Genomic DNA, 20,691 nt, shown 5'->3' with positions numbered 1-20,691 from the left:
ACCACACTGGAATAGATAAATCCAGCTCTGAAAAGATACTCATTTTTCTCCATCGCAAAAAAAGGAGGGGGTGAATAGTGCTGTTTTAAAATGTTATCTGCCTATATTTTTTCTCCATTAAAATACCTGGAGATATTGCTATCTTCCACTCCCACACAGTGGGAAAGGGAATAGGAAAAATGTGGAATTTTGAGCAAGCAAGCATTTTATCTAGCTCTGTTCAGGTCAACAGAACAGAACCATTTATTTTTCATTCAGGAGCAGTCTGCACTGTTCCTTTGAAACCCAGATACTCTGAACATCGGGAACTCTCCATGATTTATAATACCTTAAAGCCATTTCAGAAGTGGCCAGAAACAGAGGGGGGAGGCTCAGCTAGGGCACTCTTAGCCAATGGGAAGATGTCAGGATTTTAAGGTCAACTGTACTATCCCCTTCCTGCCACGTTACCCACTATTATTCTGTACTGGTGCATGTTAAACTATAGAACATACCTTAAAGCAGAGGCAAGCTAACATCAAGCGTTCACAATCTATTTTTTGTTTTATTAGAATCCCCATGCCTATGTATTATATTTTAAATTTATGGAACATGAGTGCATCTAAGGTTGCAGCTGCCTAGAGAAAAATGTCCTGCCCTGTTAACAGAGGTTTAATGTGATGCTATTTACAAATCAAGTTATTAACCACCACCACCTGAAAAGCTTCCTCTGCCCATTTCCACACATTAAGCCTCTGTTAAACAGGCAAAACCATTTTTTTCAGTTGGTACATCCTCTTTCTTAAGTGCACTCCCATCGTCTCTTAAATTCTTAAACAAAAACACATATTTGGGGTAGCTAGTTATAGATAAGCCACCTCTTAACTGATAAAACAGGCTTGCAGGATCACATCAAGGCCTACTTAATCCAGCATTCTTTGCAAGAATCCCAGCAACCACCAGTCACTTGATGATTCACCAGAAGAGCACATTTAACCTCCCGCCTATCCTTGCCTAAGAAGAGCAGTGGAAGGCAGACCTTCCAATTAAATGCACAGATAAATGCAGTCCAAGTCAAGAAGTGATATCTTACTTACACTTAGGTACCGTGAGTCCAGTTCTACTTTTTGCTCCAGCTGTGTTAATAACTCATTATGGAAGGACTTCAGCTAAGAATCACACAGGAAAGAAAAGGGCATGATGTTAACTTTTGGCTATATTAAGACTTGCTACCTTCTTATGCCCATATTTAAGAGGATGCCCAAGAGATCTTTGTTTATTCTACCTCATGAGGTAGAGGACCAGAAAACAGGATGCTCAAGGACAAGTAAAAATGATAGGAAGAAGCCAAATCACCTCAGGGAAAACAAGGAAAATTAAACAAGCAATGGACAGTTATTAGGCAAAAGTTGTAACCACAAATCATTCAGAAAGACTGTATCTTTACCTGGGTAAAGTATGGGAAATTCTCTCAGGCCTCACAGTGTATGAAACCAAGTAGTCAATCAGACAGAAAACATTATATAATCTTTCATACAATTAAGTTACCTACATTCCTAAAGCCACTATGAGACTTATGATTGTGCAGGCATGTAGGTTAAGCCTGGGCCTTAGCTTTTATTTGAGGCCTTGATGACTATTTCATAACAGGTGCATTTTGCATCTAGATGTATACACTAGAAAGTAAAGCACTTACCATCTCTTCTAACTGATTCTGAATCTGTCTGTGGACTTCAGCCATCTGGAAAAGTACATCTCCTAGAAAGAAAGAAATTGAAGGTAGAAGTAGTGGAAGGAAGACTAGTGGAGAAATTTTAGAGAGTGTTTGCATTGGTCCTTTTCCACACACACAAGCCGCAGTCATGGTCGAGGACAAACAATTCAGTTTTGGTGAGTTCTAATGAATAAGGGTTTATTCAGTTACTTATTTAAGAATAACGTTGCCTGCACAGGCCATACATCTGGTGGTTTCAAACAGCACTATGTTGGACATAGGATACACAAACCATTCCTTGATCCTTCCAATGCATTTCTTGAGACTCCTTCTCTTCCTAACCAATCAGTACAATAGTAAAGGCCCAGTATGCCACGCTTTGAGCTCAATATCAGATTTCCAGCAAATTTCCTAGGACGTTTTATTCAGAGAAGTTAAAGCAGGTGACTTCCTTGAGAGGGGACAATGAATACACTGTGCTCTCAGTTCTTTAGAAAACAAAATGCACCTGTGCAGCATTTTGAAAGTTACAGTTTCTTAAATGATGGACAACTGCCACCCTGCAACTGCAAGTATAGTATGATGGAGGCATATTTCCCACCAACAGTCTGCTCAGCTGTGGTGGACTCCTTTCAAACAGATCACATCTGTCATCCAGACCTTCCAAAGCCAAAGCACACTGACTTTCGTAGTTACTGCTTGGCAAAAATCCCAAATGCAATAAAGGTGTAATGCTTTTATCGTGTTCAACTGAATGAAAAAGTCATAAACTAGCAAATGAAAAATGAAAAAGTCATAAACTAGCAAACAAGCAAGTTTTCAAGTTCACCAAAACTCTCCTTCTCAGGCAATGTATTAAGTTGAAAGGGGGGAAGCGGGGGAGGAAAAGTAAAAAAAAAACATGATAAAATCCAAGTGCACCAATGATACAGAAATTGTTTTATAAGGTTTGTGTGGACTTAATGGGGTAAACTCACGTGGATAGCCCAGGCTAGCCTGATCTCATCAGATCTTGGAAGCTTTGCAGGGTTAACTGTGGTTAGTACTTGGATGGGAGATCACCAAAGAATTCCAGGGTCACTACAAAGAGGCAGGTAACGGCAAATGGCATCTCTGTCATGACCCATGGAATGCAGTCCTCAATTCACCCTCAGAACCAACAGGCAGGAGTCCCAAGCATCAGACCAAACTGAGGTTAGTCTTTATTGAAGGCATAATCAGGACAGACAAAGGGACTGTCAAAGACATGTTACCAAGGGGATCAAGATCATTATAGACCCAGACCCCACCCTCCAAGTTGCGCGGCAAAGCCCATTTCCATGAAGGAACCATTTGGAAGAGTGTGAAACTTTGAGCCAGGCAGTCTAGATATTGGTCAGGTGGCAAAGCCACCGCTAGCCTCTACACAATTTGTTTACATTTCAAAGCAAGAGCAGAGAGACAACAGATTTCCACACCACAGAGCTCTCAGTCACTGAGACCAGACAGCAAGAACAAAGAAATACAGAGAGGGGACTCTATTTTCCTGCCCTGTATGCATGCACACATTCACACAAAAACACAGAGCTACGAAGAATAGCAAAAGGTAGAAAAACAAGAGAACTAAATAAATAGATGGAAGATCTCTTGACAGAAAAAACATTAAAGTTTTATTTCTTTTTAAAATGATAAATTTTTATTACATTTGATACACAGGGATTTCAAACATTTTACTTGACAGGCACTATATTATATGTTCAGTTAGGATACAGGCACTTTTTCATTAAGGTAGTGTTGCTTTTGTTCACAGACAATACATGAAGCAATTTGGGTAGTGGAATTATTCTAGCCTTAGAGGTTGAAGTTATTCCAGCTCTGACTGTGCTCTTGTCAGAGCTAATAAAGGTAATCTGGGTCAGACATGGTCACCATTTGGTAGGGGAGGGCCAGGTGATCCAGTAAGAGATAGGTCACTGCAGAATTAATGCCTCGGTACTGTGATAATGCAGTGAAGCTGAATGTATTAGACTTTGGGGGGTGACATAAGATCAATTGCTATTGAAAACCCCAAACTTTAAAAAGACATTTTTTGCACTGGTCAAAGGTAGAAGGATTTTTCTATAATGTATAATTACAAGAATTAGGTTATTCTGTAGCCACAGTGAAAGTACACCATCAGATACAAGGACTTTCCACTTCCCGATTCTCTACTCTAGGGGATTCCAAGAACCATCCTGAAATGGATGGGCAACATTTGCAGTATACTACATCTAGTGAGAACCATGCCAGCTGGCAAGTCCCCTGTTTGAACTTCACCTACACCACAAATTCACTAGTCTGTCAACCAGCCATAATTTCCTTTCCCCCCCCCAATACTTAATACAGGAAGGAAAGACTGTCCTCTTATAGAGGCAGAGATATTGTAGGTATAACTGAGACTCTATATAAGTAGAAAGTGTTTATTTAAACTCCCATATAAATAATCTATGCAAAGAACCTCACATAAACCAGGAACTCTGAAAAATGGGGGGGGGGCAGAATCAGCAGCAGCAACAACTTCATATGTCTCATAACAAGAAATTAGGAAGAAGCACTGGTTTGGAGGAAAATTCACAACAAAGCAGAAAGAACATCTTATGAAAACCTATGAGATGACAGTGAAAACTGTAAAGAGAGAATTCTGTGTGCTTCCCATTGCATCTGCTAGCACAACTGTTTAGTGCAATTTGGTCTCTTACCACCCTGGAGGATGAACACCCAAATAATAGTGAATTGGCTATTAACTGTGAGGCTTTCACGAGCTAGCTGGTGGATAAGATCTTGTCCCTCTGCCATTATCTTCCACCAACCTTTAATACCAAAAAGGAAGTGAAGGCCCCTTAGCCACCTTCAGGGGAGGTATTTGATAGCTTCAGGGGGCTCTCACAAACCAAGGTGGACAGGTTTTCAATGAGGCTGACGACTTGCCTTCTAGACCCCTGCCTCTTGAGGCTTTTAAAAATGAGAAGGTTGGGAGGTCCCTTCAGGATATAATAAATCTATCTTTGTCCTCAGGGACATTCCCAGGGAGGCTTAAGGAGGCAGCGCTCCAGCCTTTGTTGAAGAAACAATCACTGGATCCGAAAGACCCTACCAACTACCATCCCGTCCTGCATTTGGGAATGTGGTTGGGTAGGACGTAGCAGGCTATTTGCAAACATACCTGGATGAAGTTTCAATTTTGGACCCATTCCAGTCCAGCTTCCAGCCTGGCTATGGGGAAGGGATGGCTTTGGTCACTCTGACAGATGATCTCCAATGGCAACTAGATCAAGGTGGGTCAGCACTGCTCATCTTATAGCAGTGCTCGACTTGGTAGATCATGAGCCATTAGCTCACCGCCATGGTGAGGTGGGGGCTAGCTCTTTGAAGAACTGAGCTTCAGATGGCTCTTCTTGAGCCATCCCATCATTGCTTCCAGACATCTGGCTAATTAGTCTAGGCATAGAAGAGCTAGGTGTCTTTGGTGTACTGATGACATTCCAGTCTGAACCTCCACACCAGCTGGGCAAGAAGGCACATAAAGATACTGAATAAAATTGGGGGGAGAACCACTCCCTGTGGCACCCCGCATGGGAATTGGCAGTGATAAGATTGGTACTCTCCAATTAGTACCCTTTGTTCACAACCCCAAAGAAAGGACATCAGCCATTGAAGGGCTGTCCTGCATATCCTGACGTTGATGAGGTGGCAAGCTAGCAGTTTGTGATTGTGTCAAATGCTGCTGTGAGTTCAAGCAATAAACGCAACGCTAATTCACCTCAATCCAGCTTGTGGTGGAGGTCATCCATCAGGGCGACCAGCGCTGTTTCAACCCCATGGCCAGGCCAGAAGCCCATTTGGGCTGGGTCCAAGACTGAAGCTTCATTCATTTCCACCACCTTCCCTAGAAACACTAGATGCAGGACAGGGTGGTAGTTGGCAGATTCCTGCAGGTTCAGAGACGGTTTCTTTAATAATGGCTGTACCGCTGCCTCCTTCAGCCCCTCCAAGAATTCTCCACTTGAGAGTAAGAGATATTTTATTGAGATACTGAGATATAGGGATCTATCTCCAAGGCAATCAGTTTAACCTGCACTTTCTTCTGATTATAAGGTTTAGAGAAACTTTATGAAAAGCCATTTCATTAAGGAAGAGTATTTCATATTTAAAGCATCTCTCACAAATGCTTGTTGACCCTCCTTCTGAAAAATTCCAGCGCTTAGATTCTGCAATCTATGGCACCAGCATTAGCTCTTCTCTTCAGAATAGATATGACACAATAAAATGGAGATGAGTTATATACTCAGGGGCAGAACATGAGTTTTGCATTCACGTACTCAGATTCAATCACTGAAATGTTCAGCTAGAATAATATTAAGTGAAAAGAAACAATACACTGTTATTTCTTGCTTTAATAAAGAAAGCAATGATCTCCAGCTCATAGGCAGTTTCATGTGTACATATCCCAACTGCAAGATGGCAGACACCCCAATCATATTCCTATCCTTTAGAAACCACAAATCACTATGTCCCTACATTTGCAAATCTTGATTCCTCCTGCTATTGAAGTTGCCCATAAAGCTCAATGATATTGCCCTTTTGAATGAGAAGCTGGTCAAAGCAGTGCCTATAATTCCTGGGTTACTTTCGTATTCTGTTATAAGGCATAATATAATGGAAACAGAAGGAGTTTCTAGGCACTGAAGATGCAAGTCTTGCAGGTGCTCAGTATGGCCCTGAATAAAATAAAAGCCATTCTGAACTCTGCCAGCCACATGCATGTAGTTTCCACAATATATGGTTACGTGCATGAAACGGAAGGTATGACCATACGGTTGAAGTCACAAAACCTACAGGAAATTGCTCTGGTTGAGCTGCAGATGCTAAATAATGGGAAGTTCCCAATTCTTCTAGTCAGAAGTTATGTAATATTACAAATTCACCTGAGATTTCTTCAACAGAGCACATGTCAATGTGTAATTCCTTTTGTGTTCAGTATGCAGAAATACTCTGCCTTTGTTGGCAAGCAATTCTCAAAACAAAGGCAGAATATTTGCCTGGAAAAATTTAAAGCCTCTTAAACCACATAGACTAGATAGTTTTTAAAAAGCTATATTTTCCACAGTCATGTTCTGCATAATTTATTCAGATTCTTCTTTCTACAGCCCAGTTATACCAACTGATCATTATTCCATAGCTGGACACAGAATGAGATGTAGCAAATTAATCCAGAGGCATTAAATCAATGGCTTAGCTTGGATTTGAATTCAAATCAACTCCCCTATTATCTAACAGGCTAGAAGGGCTCCAATTTTATTTTTCTCAAGAGCTTTAGCCTATGTAAAAACTTGAAATGTGTATGGAGCTCTTGTGGCAGTCTGTACTCATTAGAGGACTGTGATTATTGGCCTTTTACGGACCTAGCTAAGAGACAGTATATCCCTGCTCCAAAGTGTTTCAAGGTAATCTCAGAAAATGAACAGTGATCAGGAATATTCCTGTCTAACATAAAACAACTCTAAACATTTTTAACCTGTGGTTTGTGTGTGTAAGGGGGAGGGGGGAGTGTTAATTGTTTCTTTGAAAAATTAAATATTTACAGCCCAGAACAAGCATCCCCAACTCAGGTTACTGAGATGCGTGGTGGGGTGGGTGAGAATTGTATATTGAGACCGCCTCAAAAACCATATGACCCATTGCAACTTGGTATATACCAGCATAAAAGAGTAGAACCAATATAGTTTTTAGGACCCTGTTTATTTTGCAAAATGGTTATAATTTAAAAGACAAATCCCAGGGGGAGGAAGATATTTTAACCTCTTAATAAACATTTTGCCATTTAGAAAATATTACACACATCTAGCTGTGTGTACTCTTACTAGAGAGCACTAGTGTATATCAACACATTCTCCACAGATGACCAAAGTAGTGGAAGAAGGTGCAATTTTCAGCTTCTCTCCCCATTAACAGTATTCTCCTAGAGTCAGAGTCCCTTATTGGCATAAGAATAGAAAGGCATAGAAATTAACATTTTAAACAATTACAGTAACAAATTCCAACAAAAACGTAGCCAATTTTACAATTATTGCTGCTTCACTAGTATAGCTTTTATCCAATGTTTCTTGTCAACACAGATAGATCTCAATCTATCTAGCCAGTTTAGTTTAGTGGTTAGGAGTGCAGCCTTCTAATCTGGTGAGCCGGGTTTTATTCCGCGCTCCTCTTCCACATGCAGCCAGCTGGGTGACCTTGGGCTCATCACAGCACTGATAAAGCTGTTCTGACTGTTCAGTAATATCAGGGCTCTCTCAGCCTCACCTACCTCACAAGTTGTCTGCTGTGGGGAGAGGAAAGGGAAGGCAAATATGAGCCACTTTGAGACTCCTTCGGGGAGAGAAAAGCAGCATATGAAAATCAATTATTATTTTTCCTCAATTGCTTCAAATATTCAGCTAAAGGAGGAGAGTGTAGAACAAACTTAGGACATTCCAAGATTAAGTGGTATAGCCTGTCAGGGGCATTACACCCATGCAAATAATATCTCTCCTGAGAAGGAATCTGCAAAAATCTATCCCAAATTAAGTTTGAAAGGAAGTTGTTTAGGTGAGCTAATAGAAATGCTCTTTTTAATGGGCCCAGTCTTCTCCTAAAACTAAATGTGAATGTCTAGTGATGCCATTAAGGGCAACAAAAACACCAGTCTCACTATTTGACCATATCAGTATACAAACTTTTAAAAGGAAGTTTTTTTCTAAGACAGAAAACAGTTTCAATCAAGTATTATGCCTGGATGCCCTGCAGCAACTTGGGCATAGATCATTCAGAGTCGATCTGGAACTTTTTAAGGCTCACTGCGTTTTGGGCATGTGAGTTTAAAGAAAATCAGAAATTCTCATCTGTAGCCATTTCCTGAAGATTTTCACTTTTAGTCTGGGAAAAAGATTGGTTAAAATGCCTATAAAATGGATAGTTTCAGCATATATCAGCAAGAGGAAATGGAAAATCCTGGTCTCAAAATAATTGCACTGAACTGTGTATGTGACTGCTGAATCATGTTTTCCTCAGTGCAGTATTAGGATGCGTAAAAGACTTCAGCAAACTAATGAGAAAGACAGAAAAGATCCAAGAAGAGATTTAATAGTTGTACTATTTACTTCAAAAAAGAGCATTCTTTCCTTGAACTTTCTAAAGAGTCTGTATTTCCATTGCTAATATACAAAACAAGCCTCTTTAGCATGATCTGACTATTGCAACTGGCTGGAACAAGAAGGCTTACAAGGGATGCCCAAATCATCTGCAAAGGGGCTGATGCTTTAAAGACAACCACAATCTGTCTGTATGCTGGTCTGCTCTTCTATGTTCAACACGTATACTTGTAAACAAATCTATTGACATAAAAGGCACCATATTCTCAGTTATCCAAAAATAAACCAAACCATCCATGCTAACCTTGAGGAAGTGAGAAGCAAGCAATGATATATCAGCCTTTCTCCCTCCCATATGCACTACTGAAGTTAATGACAAATAACAAGACAACAGATTATACTCAAGGACAGCAAGGTAGCAGATAGTACTCAAAGATAACTTCTATACTCAAAATTGAAATAAGGGCCAGACCATGTTGATTTTATTTTTTTTAACGGAAAACTACCAATCCTTTTAGAAGGATTAATGAGATGCTTTTCAAAGCAAGGGTTTGGCTTTCCTTTACGCCCTTAAAAGGTTTTATCATAACTCTGGGAGAATGTACAGTATCCTTAACACTTAGAGGCTCTCATTCATTCATTATTTAAACTTATATATCGCCGTTCGCCAGGAAGTCTCACAGCAGTTCACAATAAAACATTTGCGCAGAGCCATGGTGGGCTGAGAATGTCCAGACTCCACTTCTGGCCAGACACGCTTCGCAGGCCAATCAGGATGCACCCAGCAAAACTAGATGTTTATAGACTACCCCTACAGTTATCCTAGGCTGCAACTCCCATCCCTCTTCACATGATATGATTTTGTCACATTGAGCACCATTTTCCTTGCAAGAGAAGACTGAGGAGAAGTAGGACTTGAGCCATTTGAGCCTGCTCATCATCACCTGCTACAATTTCACTTTCTTGTCAAAACGATGGTCCTACCATGTCCTTTCTCTTTTTCTTGCTTTGAACATAACTAAAGAACCCCTTTTTGTTGTGTTTAGCATTTCTCACTAGCCTAAGCTCACTCTGAGCTTTAGCTTTTCTAATACCCTCTCTTACAAGCATTAGTTATTTGTTTATATTCATCCTTGGTTATAAGGCCCTCCTTCCATTTCCTGAATGAGTCTTTTTTATTACTCAAATATTCTGAAAGCTGTTTATGGCACCACCTTAGGCTTCTCCCATTTTTTCTTCTCAAGGGAATTGTTTGTGACTCTGCCTTCAGTATTTCACTTTTAAGAAATTCCCAATAATGTTGAACTACCATTTCCTTAAGTTTTTCTGACCACTGGATTCTAGCCAGCATTACTTTGTTAAAATTTGCTTTCCTGAAGTCCACCCCTATATGTCTGCTACAGCAGGGGTCAAACATGTGTTCATTTAGAAAGGCATTTAAATCATGTTTTCATTTAGAAAGGCATCCTTCCAAGCAGAGATTCTGCTAGAAATATTGAAGAGTTACTATTAAAGTTAAACTTAACCTCACTCATTGATTTGCTCCACCTCCTTCAGCAGCTATTTCATGGCTGGCTCCACCTCATGTGGCAGCCATTTTATGGTTGCACCCACCACCCCCTGACAGAATTCCAAAGGTGTCCACAAGGTTATCAGTGCCAAGTTGAGAAATTCCTGGAGTTGTGAAGACAGTAGTTTGGAGAATTTGGAGATTAGTGGCCAATAACCTGCAAGAAACACTGAAATTCTAGATACTTTCATCTATATAATCAAGGTAATATGTATAATTTTATCGTTATCAATATCTCTGGGTCATTTTTTATTCCACAACGTTTGTAATATATAACATAAGAAATTACTTCCCTATTTTCCTTGTTACGTACACTACTGTTTCTCATACTTACTCACTCAAAAGTGAGGTCAGGGTGGACCAAAGACAATTAAATAGGTAAAGAATGTCTTTATATGCTCACTGATGCTGGGAGTGGAACTGATAGGCACAAATAAAAAACTGGAAAACTACTAACTATTCATTAGAAGGAAACAAAATGTAACAAAGTTAGGGTACAATTCTTTCCATTCTCCTCTATTTTATCCTCCCCAAGACCGTGTGTGGGAGGTTAGGCTGAGAGTGTGTGACTGGCCTAATATCACATTGGAAGCTCCATGGCACAAGTGGGAATTCCCAGATCCTAATCCAAAACTTTAACCACCATACCATGCTGGGTTTTTTGCAACCCACAATGAGCAGAAGAAAGCCTTTGGACCAATTCTCAAGATGTATACAATCAAAACCAGATATTCATGAAAGCAAATAAAGCATGTGTATCTCTCAGGGCCATTTAAAGCAGGATTACATTATCCTAAACCCACTCAGTTTTATCTGCAACCATTTTAAGAAGTTTGTTCTGGTCTTTAGAAATGAAGGAGAGATAAAGAAGCAAGAGTTTTTCATTTTTGTCTGATCGCTTGCAAACTACACCTACCTGATCTCCATGGAGAATATCAACCAGTGTGCTATTTAAGTTTTTAAAATTAGGACAGGCTCCAAAAGGGAACATACCACTGCATATATGCAGCTGACATTTTAATCAGCACTCTACAAACTTATTAAGAGCACTTTTTCATAGTATGCAAAGTCTGAAGGTATACATATATACCCCAAGCTACTCATAATGTATTGTATATAAAAGATAAAAGATGCAATCATTGTTAATGGGACTTACAGTTTTATATAAGAAAACTAGACAGTACAATAGTACTAACAATGCTAATTTATGGGATTCATGGGATCTGAGTACATTCCCCCTCTTCTTGTATGGCACAAAAAATTGTTATGAGAGAACACAAAACATACAGGAGATTGCAGGGAGTCCTTTAGTAACCAAGAAGCAGTAGATAGTGTTCAGTGACTTTTATTTCCTTGGAGAGATAAGGGCAGTTATGTAAAAATTAAACTGCAGTTTTCACAAGCATTTCATGGAGGGGAGTGGGCTGGGTAATAACAACCCCCTTACTGATAATGTTGATCTGTACACACAAAGCCCATATGCAAGGGGAGAATTCATCCCCTGATGGATATGAATTGGACAGTTTAGGATTTGTCTCCAAACTGAAACACGTTATTCACAAAGATGCCCATAAACAGAACCTATTAGTCTCCAAACAGATGAAATCCAGCTCTGTCTCTACCATAGGAAATAAAAACTGAAATGTATCAAGTGCCAAATAAATTAAAATTCGGTAATCTACCCCACAACCTAAAAAATTTTTTTGCAAACAACTAACTGAACTGAGAATTTGGCCATATGCATCCTTATTTAGCGTGCTGATGAGCAGAGAGATATGGAGGGAAGTTTGACCTAATATCCAATTCAGTTCAACTAAGTAACTGTTGAAAGGGAAGGCATTTTAGAATACTTTCTGTATCTCCCTCACACACAACAAAATTCAAATGTCTCAAAACTAACTTGGGCTGTATTTTAGCCCAAAGGTCCCCAACCTGAGGGTATTTTTGGAATTCTGAGAGAAACCACATAATGACTCCCCCAACCACAAAATGTCAGGGAGCGCGATCAGAAATCTCTTTCTGGCAGGAGCTCTGATTAACAGGATGGCTTGTCAAATGAATATATTATTTAATACTTGTGCTGTAGTGGCAGCTGCTCCCAAAGCAATTTTTTAAAAAATCTCCAGTAATCACAAGCTGGCCTATCAGAAGCTGGCCCTGCCCATTTTCTCAGCATAGTTGGAGGGCACTGGGAAAGGAGTCTGCAGGCTCCATGGCATCCTTTTGGGGACACTTGACTTTTTTGGGGGGGAGGTGAAGTTGATTAGATTTATTGTATTATTAATAAGAAAATTAAAGGTTGGGAAATTTATTGAATTCTAATATTTGTTTATGTGGAAAATATTAATTGACATCTAAGTACAGATGATTATTCAAGTAAGTACTACTGTAGGTTTGGATGAATTTACGAGAGACTGATAGATGTATATTTATTGTGTTACATTATTTTAGTATCATATGTTGTTTTTGTAATTGTCACTGTTTTAAAATAAGCATGGAACCTGGTCTTAGCACATTTCCACTGACCAAACTTGGCTTTATCAGTGAACTAGAGGTTTAAGCTAGCAATTAAAGCCTACAAACCTATTTTCATGCTTGGATTTGATGATGCCATCTCTCATCTTTTATATAAGGTGGGGGAAGCTGGGGCTTATAAACTTACAGAAGGAAGCAGCAGATTTAACAGATCATTCACATTTTGAGAACAAACATGGAATATGGATGTATTTACTATTCCCTACTAGCTGCTAGCTGCAATTTTGCCAGGAAGCTGCTTGCCTTAATCTGAAAACCAAACATTTGCAGGACTTAAGTGTCATCTATTAGAAGTGTGCCCCTCCCGCATAGAGGACAAAGACAGGCAGCACAGTAAATACAATTCCCAAAGTACAATTTAATATGCATTATATAATCTAGAGCAGGCCTGTAGCCACGGGGGGCTGGGTTGCTGACAGGGGCAATGCCCCCCAAATATGCCCTGCCCCAATTAGCTTGTCTCCTGTTGTAGGAGGAGCAGAAATTGGTAGACACAATTATATCTCTTTTCTACAGTCCCATTCAGCTCCATGCTGCAAACATTACCAGATGAGCCGGCAGTGCAGTCCACCTCTTGGGGATTCTTGGCACCTTGCAGAAGAAAGAGACTCTTTGCAGATACTGCCCCTTTTGGAAGGAAGGGCTGAGGGGAGTTAGAGGACCCCCCCCCCAAAAAAAAAGCCTTTCCAGCCTCGGAGGGCTGGGCAGGAGTGCAGAACTGGTGCCTGCTGGGCTGGGCAGTGGTGAGGTAGCTCCAGCCATCCTACTCCCAGCACTGTGCATGTGCATGTCCCATGTATAGCCACGCTTCCCTTCCTTAGATTTTGACTGCAGAAAAGGAAGGAAGCTGCATGGGCTGGTGATTGGTTTCCAGGCTGGACCATACATCTGGCAGGGATGCATGAGTCCACTGAGCAGACCCAAAAGGGGAGGTGAGGGGGATGAACTGGGAGGGGGTTGCAATACTGGGTATCTCCCTGAAAATGACCTTCCCCCAATTTAAGAGCACCATGTTTGTGGGCTATGGGTCTATGCATCCAAATACACCTTTCTTTGGGAGACATACCGAATTATCAATGCTTTATCAAAACCGGCATCAGTAGAATTGCAGAAATCCCCAGGATGATTGCCTGATCTTGTGCTGAAAATTAGGGAGAAAGAGAGGGAAACGTCTGCTGCATGTTTTTTAGTTATGCCAAATTCTACCAAGCAACTTTCAATCAAAGGTTTAACAAGCCCAGGTCCTAAAATAAAAGGCAGCTGTTAAAGAGATTGAATATTTCCCCGCTTTTCTTGAAGAACGATCAAGGTAAGCTATATTATGTGCATTATTCCTTGCACACTTAAAAGTATATTATAAAAAGCAAAAAAAAAAACCCTGGACTACATTTTACCAGCTAAATGTTTTAAGGTCTATGCATCAAGGAACGGGACTTTGGATTCGTATCTTTTCTTCTGTAAAGAGAGAGATGTAAGAGGAAAACTACCTGTATCAGCAAATCTCTAAAGCCCAATTACCAAGACAACATACACAAGGGAAAGGCAGTGACTCTTTTTAGAGTAGAGAGCTAATTAACAGGTACAGGAGGACATAACTGGAGGTTTGGTGGCAGTCTGCAAGAGACTGCTGTGTCAGAGCAGCAGTTCCCCACTGAGTGTGTGTGGGGAGGGGGAGAGAGAGAGAGAGAGAGCACATACATACTTAAAATGGCTAAAAAGATCCTCAGAATCAATCTAATCCCAGCTTCCTTTACAACTATATCAGGATCAACCCCTCAATCAACTCACTATCTGCACATTAACCATGTGACAGGATGTATCTTATATTAAATCTAAATCAGACAAAACTGCAACATACTTTTTGTCAACAGAATGATTGGAGGCAACTTTTCTGTCACAGAATTCCTACTTCATTTATGTGTAAATTTAAAAATCTAAGTGGCAAGCAGAATGGTGTGATAATATAAAAGGTTCATCAGTTTCATGTAATTTTTGGTTTAGAAGAAAATGTATAACAGTTATAGCCACATAAGAGAGAAAAAATCTTGCAGTGGAAATACATGTCAGAGTTACCCCCCAAATACCAACATTTGCACATATCTGGTGTATATAAAACTTGGGCTCCCGGACAGGTACATATATTTTGGTCGGCAACCAGTACAAAACACGCAACAGTAGAATACATTATAAGATTTAAAATTCCAGAATACTTCATAAATCCAATAGATCCACCCTATCCCTTGTACATACTCAGCTAGGCACTTCTACATTTAATTGCTAATCTTGCATGTTTGGCAATAATATATGATAAATTCTTATTAATATCCAAAAGGAAATCCTTTAATTTGGCTTGTCTTGAAGTAGCCCTTAAGATTGAATACAGCAGTTCCTGACATAATTGACTGTAATACAGCAATCAAAAATCACATGTTCAGTGTTCTCAATGTTACCATCCTGACATATACAGGTATGTTCCTGGGGTGAAGGCTTATTAAATTTTCCCTCTACCCATGCTCAAGGGAGAGCATTAAAGCCCTTCTAAATTCAGAATTATCTATAAGAGTTATCTATATTACGCCAATAAAGGCTTTTTGTATCTTTGTATCTCTCTATATTAGAAAGATGAGGCATAAGAGATAATCTGTTTAGAAGAGGGATGTCATACAATTGATTATTGATTCTATTCCAATCATGCTATCTTTCTATCTCCTGTATTCTTAGTTTTACCAATTCCTCGATATGGTCAAAACCCAAAGAGAGAACTTCCTGTTGATGGCCTGTATTCATGGAGTGATAAATGAGTCAAATAATATTAAATAGGATAGATCCCTGGGAAAGAAGATCAACCTTAGCCAGTACCATAAACCTGCTGGGACCATGGTCAAACATGGCTCCACACACAGTACAGCATTAGAAACAATCCTGGGGTGCTGCAGAAGATTTCTCAAAAATTTGGTTTGTATTCTCTCCAAGCAAATTGTATTAGCAGTAATTTTCAATGGTGCCCCATATAACATTTGCCTTATATATTTTAAGTGCTGTAGGGACATTCCTACTACCTTTATTCCAATAGAGTTTTAGTATAGCACCTGCACTTGTTTTGGGCATTCAGGGCTATATGAGCTACATGAGAGTCCATAGATCCTAAAGCTTGAAATAGGACACATAGATATTTATATAGCCGAACATGTTCAATACTAGTAGCATTTAGACACCACAAGTATTTCTTAGGTTTCTTTGAAAAGGTTTCTTTGTCTTGGATGATTTATTTCAAGACAGTTTTCATTACAGTAACTCATAAGGGTTCACAATGCCCATTTTAGCCCAACAGGGGTCCTTGATAAAAGGACAATATCATTCGCATAAAATAATAAAGACAAACTATTAGCTAGTTTTGATGGATGGAAGTCCAAATTCCCTAAATGGGTGACAGTGTCATTAATATAGATGCTACATAGTTGTGGTGCTAATATGCAGCCGTGTTTGACTCCATTCACCATTCTTATGGGATCTGTTAAATGTCCCTGAGGGTTACATATGACCCTTAGTGATCTTTTTTTGTAAAAGGCCTGAATCAGGAAGATAAGTAATTTGTCTTATGTTGATTTTGTTTGTTTGTTTGTTTATTAGATTTCTAGCCCACCTTCCTCCTTGGACTCAAGATAGGTTATATATAAAATCCCCATAAAACCCCATCCTAAAAAACACCACATATCTAAAAGATACTGTGATGGCAAGATCCAGGGACCATCAACACATTAATACCTGCAGAGCGAAGTGCCCTGTGGGGGGTCATAAGCAGTCAAGCTGTCCCTCAGATAGACTGGGCCTGAGCCTTAAAAGTAAAAAACAAAACCTTGAACTTGATCCAGGCCAGAACTGGTAACCAATGTAGCTAGGACCCTAGCCGCTGTGTTCTGTACCAGCTGGAGTTTCCAGGTCAAGGACAAGGGCAGGCCAGCAAAGAGTGAGTTACAGAAGTCCAGTCTAGACCGTTGCATGGATCACTGTAGCGAGACAGTCCAGAGGCAGGTAGGGCGCTAATAACCTCGCTTGGCAAAGATGGTAAAATGTCGTATGTGCTACCCCTGAGTCCTGTGCCTCCATCATAAGGGAGGCATCCAGGATCACAATCAAATTCCTTGCTGTGGGCGAGATGTTAAATTGCACCCCCGCAAAGGCAGGGAGGCATGCTTCCTGTCCTGTGCCTGTCCTGCTCAGCCACAGGAACTCTGTCTTGGAGGCACTGAGTTTCAGATGGCTCTGCTCTAACCATCTAGCCATGGCTTCCAAACATCTGGCAAATGTATCCGGGAGGGAGTTCAGGTGGCCATCCATGAGGAGATAGAGCTGGGTGTCATCTGCATATTGATGACAACCCAGCCTGTAACTCTGTACCAGCTGTCCTAGAGGGCACATGAAGATGCTAAATAACATGGAGGACAGTACTGCACCATGTGGTATCCTGCATTGGAGTCTATAAGGGCTCAATAACATCTCTGCCACTGCCACCCTGTATGTCCAGTCCCAGAAAAAGGAACACAGCCATTGAAGGGCTGTTCACTGAATCCCAGCCCCAGCGAAGCGGTGGGTCAATAACTCATGGTCAACAGCATAAAATGCAGCAGACAGATTGAGTAACATGACTACTGCTGACCCGTCCAAATCCAGCTGGTCAGAGGTCATCCAACAAGGTGACCATCACCATCTCCACCCCATGGCCAGGACGGAAGCCTGACTGGTATGGATTGAGCACTGAAGTTTCCTCCAAGTAATGCCAGGAGCTGGTCTGCCATGGCCCTTTCAACTGCCTTAACCAGAAACGCAGGATGGCAGACTGGGTGGTAGCTGGATGGGTCTTGCAGGGTCAGCAATGTTGTGTGTGTGTGTGTGTTTTGTTTGTTTTTTAGCAAGGGACAAACTACTGCCTTCCTCTGCACTTCCAGGAACTCCCCTGTAGCCAGGGAGAGGATTTATCTTGTTTCTTCCACAATTGTATTCTTGAGGCTGAATCAAATACTGATTTAAAGTCAACAAAAGCAGTATACAAAGATGTGGTGGAACTGGAGGAATATCTCATTATTAGATGGTCCAAAATTAAACACTGGTCTATGGCGCTTCCTTCTCTGAACCCTCCTTGTTCTTCAGCTAAGTAATTATTTTGATCTAACCAGTCCTTTAGTTTCTACTACAGATGCTTCACATACAATTTATTTATTGTGCCTAATAAGCTTATAGGTCTATAAGTGGCTGGGTCATCCTTGTTGCCTTTTTTATATATAGGGGCACAACAGATGTTTCCCAACCTTTTGGAATCCTACCAGTTTTATCCACATTAGTGAATAACTCTGTCAATACTGGAACCCACCAATCAGTATTGTTCTTAATTAAATCTGATGATACTAAATCTGGACCTGGGGCTTTCCCCAATCTTAGAGTCCCAGTTAGATTTTTTAACCTGAGCATCTGACAGATTACCAAATTGGGAAGTTGGTTATATTGTCCTCACTGTCCAAAACTGAATCTTCAATGTTTATAGATGCATAAAGAAGGTTAAAATGTTTCTCCCATATTCCTGGAGGAATGGTTGAATAAGAGTGAAATCTTTTTGTACAACCAGACACCAACCTCCAAAACTGGAAGTCATTTCTAAGAAGAGTCACTGGCCTTAAACATATCCTCCTTCTTTTTATGAAGAATTATTAATTTATATTGTTGCTTTGCTTTCAAGTCTAACCATGCTTGTGCATTTCGGTTACTTCTATAGCTGACATATTGTGCCATCACGACCCTACAGTCAGTATCAAAACATGATTTGGAATAACTGGGCCTATATTGTAGTATTCTGTTTTGAGAATTAGTTGCACTCTCAAGGACATCTTGAATTTCTTTAAGCAACAACTCATAACCTTCATAACACAAATCCAGAATCTTAGCAGACTAAAACCTCTTAACCTTATTTTGCATATCACTCCTTTTATGTTTCTACCAAACAAGATTTCAGTTTAGTGTTTCAAGCAGGCCTCTTATGGGTTACAACCTCAAGAATGGTACTACGTATCACACGTGGATAAATACAATGAAGACTAAATTTTAAGGTAATTGGTAAATGATCACTGTCGCAATATGAAGAGACTTCAAATTAGTTTACATATCGGAGAATTTTTTTTTACATTACTATATAATCAATGATACTCATCCTACTACCAGACCAATAAGTATATTCTCCTGGGTGGTCACCTGGTACCGCCCCACTTAAGATATAAACATCCTGTTGGCAAACCATTTGTGCTATTAGGAATCCAGCATTTACAATATTTAGACAGTCTAATAAATGACAATTCTAGGTTTCCAACAATAAATGGACAGGTCCCTTACCTAGCATATAATGATTTATCAACAGGGAGTACTGTGTGCAGTTCTGGAGGCCTCACTTCAAAAAGGACATGCAAAAAATTGGAAGGTGCAGAGGAGGACAAGAATGATCCCGGGCCTGGGCACTAAGCTCTATGAGGAAAGGCTGAGGGACTTGGGAATGTTCAGCCTGGAGAAGAGAAGGCTCAGAGGGGACATAATTGCTGCCTTTAAGTATTTGAAAGGTTGTCACTTAGAGGAGGGCAGGGAGTAGTTCCTGTTGGCAGCAGAGGATAGGACTCGCAGTAATGGGTTTAAACCTTGTGGAGAACAATATTGGTTAGATATCAGGAAAAATGTTTCATAGTCTGAGTAGTTCAGTGGTGGAATTGACTACCTAGGGCTCCCCCTTGCGAACAGTCTTCAAACAGCAGCTGGACAGATACTTATCCTTGAGACTGATCCTGCATTGATCAGGGGGTTGGGCTAGATAGCCTATATGGCCCCTTCCAACTTTATGATTCTACTAGTATCAAAGCCCATTTGCTGCTTTGGGCAGCAAAGCCTTGTTGTCAGCTTTGTGAGCCGGTGAGAGGGCTTTGCAGGCCAAAGAGAAGGGAATGCTCCCCTCCTCTGCCCCTCTCTGCCTCGGCTCCCAAAGCCCCCTCGCTGGCTCTACATTGATTGAGATAGTTCTTAAACATACAAGATTTTATTTATCTGTTGTGTGATTTTATCTGGTTGAAGACTGAAATTAATATTTGTTGTTGCTGAAATGCCTGGTTAGCTACATTAACTGACCAAGGCTCCAAGGTTACAGAAAAAGTGGCGATCTTGTTCGTGGCAGTATCTTAAAAATGGAAACCTAGTTTGGAAAAGGGATTGTTCATAATATTGGTGCCTTATTTGCTAACATTTTATAAGGTTGACAACTGAATTACTCCAATAAAGGTATTTGAAATGAACATTCATGACTTGTGCCTCCATTGAATGGGAGGCATCAAAGGTCATCCCCAGATTCCTGATAGTGCACAAAGTTGTTAGCTACATCAGTGGTCCCCAACTTTCATCTGGTCGGGGACCGCCTCCGGGGGTGCGGGAGAGCCAGCGGCCCGGCTGCCGCAGTTGCTCATAAACGTGTGTGCGCATTTTGGCCACCAGGTGGCGCCAACACACATGCACAGAGTTGCCGCGAATGCGCGTTTTGGCCACCAGGGGGCGCAAATGCGCATGTGCGGCAGTTCCACGCATGCGCGTTAGTGTCGCTGGCATGCCGGCTGCCGTGCCGGCCTCTTTCCCCCCCTCTCGCTGCAGGGGGGGAGGCAGGCGCGGCCGCTGGCGGCCCGGTACGATGGCCTTTGCGGCCCGCTACCGGGCCGTGGACCGGGGGTTGG

General features: G+C 40.8%; 1 protein-coding gene across 4 annotated transcripts in view; it reads right to left on the bottom strand.

Annotated features, from left to right (window-relative positions):
• BAIAP2 (BAR/IMD domain containing adaptor protein 2) overlaps window positions 1-20,691 on the bottom strand; it is a 184,366-nt gene that overhangs the window by 80,116 nt on the left and 83,559 nt on the right. For all 4 annotated transcript variants that reach the window (XM_077328236.1, XM_077328235.1, XM_077328233.1 and 1 more), the window contains exons 4-5: window positions 1,676-1,737; window positions 1,077-1,148 (exon numbers count right to left, since the gene is read on the bottom strand). In XM_077328236.1, the coding sequence (XP_077184351.1) occupies window positions 1,077-1,148; window positions 1,676-1,737 (134 nt within the window). The remainder of the gene's footprint in view (window positions 1-1,076; window positions 1,149-1,675; window positions 1,738-20,691) is intronic.

The sequence above is a fragment of the Paroedura picta genome, chromosome 3, assembly GCF_049243985.1.
Source record: "Paroedura picta isolate Pp20150507F chromosome 3, Ppicta_v3.0, whole genome shotgun sequence".
Taxonomy (NCBI): domain Eukaryota; kingdom Metazoa; phylum Chordata; class Lepidosauria; order Squamata; family Gekkonidae; genus Paroedura; species Paroedura picta.
Note: the sequence above shows the minus strand (reverse complement) of the source record. Positions and strands in the feature narration are given on the sequence as shown.